Raw genomic sequence first — 4,379 nt, 5'->3', positions numbered from 1 at the left:
GGGTCGAATGGTCCCGACTGGCCAAGTATGTGCAAGTACGCGCGGATGGTGAACTTTGAGACCGCCTGCCAAGCGCGGCCGGGAGCGCTGGGCCGGAGCTCTCGGCGCGGAGCGGGCGGTGGAAATGTTCCGGCCGCGTTTGGCCGCTCTGCCCCGCCGAGCGGCCCCGGCAGCGCGGGCGCAAAGTCCCCGCGCCGATCCCCCGAGGCGCTTTTCAGCGCGGAGTTTCCTTGGCAGGAGCCATCCGGCGCTCAGCGCCCGCCGAGCTCGGGGCGGAGGCGGGAGGAGGGGAAGGGGGGGCCGAGGAGTGCGGGGCGCTCTCCCCGCGGTGCGGCGGTCCCGGGGGCGGGCGGGAGGTCTGCCGTGCCCGGCCCGGGCGCTGGGACCCGGCTGCGCGGCGGTCAAAGGTTCCCAGCGGGAGGCTGGACACTAGAGGGCGATCCCCGGCCCCGCTGCCGGCTGTATATATACGGCACGCAGGACCGCGGCAGCCCACTAGCAACAGGGCAGGCAGCGAGCGGAGCGGGGCCGTGCCGGGGGACGGGCTCCGGGAGCACCGAGCCGTGCAGCACCGCGCCGCGACGTTGCTACAGCCGCCGCCGCCGCCGTCCCGTTCGAAACCTGGATTGCAGGAGCCCTTCACCATGCCCGGCAGGCTGTAGTTGCTTCATGGAGCAAGCCAATTTCTACGAGGTCGATTCCCGGCCCCCGATGAGCAGCGGCCAGCACCACCAGCTCCAGACTCCCCTGCCCGGCAGCACCTACAGCTACAGAGAGGCTTCCTCGGCGGCGGCACCTGCTGCGGGCGGCGCGGAGCTCGGCGACATCTGCGAGAACGAGAACTCCATCGACATCAGCGCCTACATCGACCCCGCCGCCTTCAACGACGAGTTCCTGGCCGACCTCTTCCAGCACAGCAAGCAGCAGGAGAAAGCCAAGGCCATCCTGGCCGGGGATTTCGACTTCCACACCATGCACGGGGCCGGCGCTGCCGCCTCGGCGCCGGGGCACCAGCCGCAGCACCACCAGCAGCCGCTCTTCGGCTGCGTGGCCGGCTACATGGACGGCAAGCTCGACCCCCTCTACGAGCGCATCGCCGCGCCGGGCTTGCGGCCGCTGGTGATCAAGCAGGAGCCCCGCGAGGAGGAGGAGGTGAAGTCGGCGGCCCTATCGGCCCTTTATCCCCATCACGCCCCGCAGCAGCACCCGTCCCACCTCCAGTACCAGATCGCCCACTGCGCCCAGACCACCATGCACCTCCAGCCCGGGCAGCCCACGCCGCCCCCCACGCCCGTGCCCAGCCCGCACCATCCGCACCACCCGCACCCTCCCGGCGGCCTGCCCGCCGCGGGCACCCTCAAGATGATGCCCTCGGACCACCGGAGCAAATCGAAAAAGACAGTGGACAAGAACAGCAACGAGTATCGGGTGCGCCGGGAGCGCAACAACATCGCGGTGCGCAAGAGCCGGGACAAGGCCAAGCAGCGCAACGTGGAGACGCAGCAGAAGGTGCTGGAGCTCACCACCGACAACGAGCGGCTGCGCAAGCGGGTGGAGCAGCTCACCCGGGAGCTGGAGACTCTGCGGGGCATCTTCAGGCAGCTGCCCGAGAGCTCGCTGGTGAAGGCCATGGGCAGCTGCGCCTAGCGCCGCGCCGGGGCCGGCCGGGCTGCCTTGCCCGCGCAGAGATACTCTATGTACCGGCGCGGCGAGCGCCGCGGGGAGGGGAGTGGGGGGTTGTTTTGGTTTTGTTTTGTTTCGTATGTTTTTTATCAATTCACGACCTATGCAAGAAGCCAGGCAGCTCTAGTATTAAAAGGTTTGTGCCTTAGAGATGACACGCAAGTTAGCTGAACACATGGTGGGTTTTCTAAGGAGAAAGGCATAGGGGAAGAATTAAAAGACCACGTGTCTACACAGGGTAAATAACAGTAATAATAACTATAATAACAATAATAATAATAATAACAACAGTAATAAAGCACATATAGCAACCCAGATGTGCCTTAAAAGCTGGCTGTAAGCTCTGGGGCTTACTATGCCCTCCAGCCTTGCAGGGTGTGAGGAGAAGGAATGAGGGATGTGCAGGCTTGAGGGTTGGGGTGTCCTGCTAGACCCCTTCCAGCTGGCCTGCAGCGCAGCAGGCAGGAGCTGCTCTGGGGAAGTCAGCGATGAGAAGAGGACTTGAGGCTGAGAGATGTGCAGCACTGGAGGCCGTTAGGAGCACTGAGGTGTGGGGCAGCCACCAGACTGCTGCCAGGACTGTCGCAGCCTGGCCGGGCTGCCTCTGCCGAGCCCTGTCCCCTGCCTTGGCTGGGAGGGGGGCAAGGGGCCAGAACTGCTGCAGGACCGATGGACAGCCTGGAACTGATGGAGCAGCAGCTTGCAAGATTATGGTGAGCTCTCTCCATCGAAAGAAAGAGCAGCAGTGTCTTGTACTGTATGTCACAACGTGGCGAAGCACAAATGAATAAATACCTATTGATGCGGGTATTTACTATGAACTTGCAGTGTATTTTGCTTTATTCCAGGACATTTAGCTCTTCTCCAAGTCTCTGTCCAACCAAAATGTGCCTCACTTAATGTGAAAGCCGTTCTGTGTACACTAGCTATACTTTGTTGCCTTAGATCTTTGCCATCACACAAGTTTCTTATCTGGTGACAGAGACTATGCCCTTGTGCTGCAACGTTATTTTATTATTTGTATGGGTGGGTGAGTATGAATGTGTGTTGCCTTCTTCGCACTGTCCTGTACTGGCTGCTGACTCCCGACCCCAAGGCAGGAGTACCTGGAACGGGGCATGCGTTGTGGGGCTGCCAGGTGCCTGTGGTGGGGCAAGGAGGCTTGTCCCTGGTGCTGCTGCACCTTTGGACTCTGGAGCTTCTCCCAGAGCGAGAGAAAAATAAACAAACAAACAGGCCCCCTGGGCATTCTGGTAGCCATGCAGAACATTTCTTCCTTGTGTCGTAGCTGCATAACAATTTGTCCAACTGAAGTAAGTCTTGACAAAAGAGGAGAATGAGGTGGATGGAGCTGTCTGAAAGCATGACAATGGGAGCACAGTGCTAGAAGTGTATGTAAGTGTGTGCAGTGTGTGTGTATGGTATGTATACGTTTATGTATATGCACACACATTGGTGGGGTTTTGTTGTTGTTTTTTTTTTTTTTTTTTTTTTTTTTTTTAATTTGGGGGGGGACTGCATATAAAATGTCAGAAATCCTGGTTACCTTCATAAATAAACAGCATATATTCTACCATAACCATCCGCCTCTCTGCTTGTTTCCAGTTCTTTTCCTTGCAGGAATGCAAAAGCCCTCCTCTTCCTCCGGACCAGCATCCAGCTCTCCACCGACTTCTGCATCCCCTGCCAGTGCTGGTGACTGAAATGCGTTAATGGAGTGCAACTCCCCGGTTTTTGCCCCAGAGAAATAAATACACGGTTGCCTTTAAGAGAACGGCAATTTCCTAAACGCTTGCGGTGGTAGATGTGTGCCCGTGAGTCACGCCTCGCTTCACCCTTCACCCCGCCGCGGCCAGGCCGGGGGCCTGCGGGCGGGCAGGGCCGGGCCCCGCTCGCCCGGCAGCAGCGCCGCTGCCCGTCCCTTCCCGGCCAGACGCAGCCCTCCCCTCCCCTCCCCCGGGGAGTTTCGCCCCCGCGGGGTCGGGCCAGAGGCACCGCCCCGGGGCCCTCGGTGTCGCCGGGACGCGGGGCAGGGCGCGGGGCAGGCGGGGTCCGGCCGCGGGCCATGGCGGGGAGGAGGCGAGAGCCCGGGCGGCGATTGGGGCGGGAAGGGGCAGCCGTGAGGGGGGAGGTGGCTCCGCCCGGCCCGGAGCTGCCCCGTGGGGGCGGCCGGCCCTGAGGTGAAATAGCCTCCGGCGTGTGGCGCAGTGCCCAGGCACCCTGTGAGGGGTCAGCGGGGTCTCGGCCCGCCGCCCGCCCTTCTCTCCGGCGGGACTGGGTGCCCGGGCGGCCGGGCCGAGACTTTGTTGGGACTGCGCCTCAGGCGTGTGAGGGAAAGCTGCCCCAGGCCCTGGCCCTTCAGCCGCGCCTGTGTCGGCCTTTCCCGTGGAGGCCGATCCAGCCGGGAGAGCCGCGCTCCCCGCAGCTCACCGCTCCGGGGTGCGCCCATTGCCCTCATGTTGTGTATGTCCAACGGGGCACATCATAGCAGAAACTAAACACCCCAGAGAGAGTGAATTAGATCCGCAAGTGTGTGACCCGGCGATGCGAGGCCTGGGGGTGAGATTGGGCTCCCGAAGCGCCTCGGCCGGGTGCAGGTGCAGCCCCGAGCGCTGCTGGGCCGGGGCTGCATGGGGTCGTTGCCCGCGGCTTGGCCTCCTCCCCGCGGGGTTCGTGCTGGGCCGCGAGGGGAGCGA

General features: G+C 62.5%; 1 protein-coding gene across 1 annotated transcript; it reads left to right on the top strand.

The window, feature by feature from the left end:
• Window positions 1–517: 517 nt before the first annotated feature.
• Window positions 518–3,401, top strand: CEBPA (CCAAT enhancer binding protein alpha). Its single transcript, XM_040075261.2, has 2 exons — window positions 518–2,996; window positions 3,289–3,401. The coding sequence occupies exon 1, from the start codon at window positions 670–672 to the stop codon at window positions 1,645–1,647; it is 978 nt and encodes a 325-aa protein (XP_039931195.1). The 5' UTR covers window positions 518–669; the 3' UTR covers window positions 1,648–2,996; window positions 3,289–3,401.
• The last annotated feature ends 978 nt before the right edge of the window (window positions 3,402–4,379 follow it).

Source organism: Hirundo rustica, chromosome 11 (assembly GCF_015227805.2).
Source record: "Hirundo rustica isolate bHirRus1 chromosome 11, bHirRus1.pri.v3, whole genome shotgun sequence".
NCBI classification, from domain to species: domain Eukaryota; kingdom Metazoa; phylum Chordata; class Aves; order Passeriformes; family Hirundinidae; genus Hirundo; species Hirundo rustica.
The sequence above is the reverse complement of the archived record's forward strand: the minus strand, read 5'-3'. Positions and strand labels throughout refer to the sequence as shown.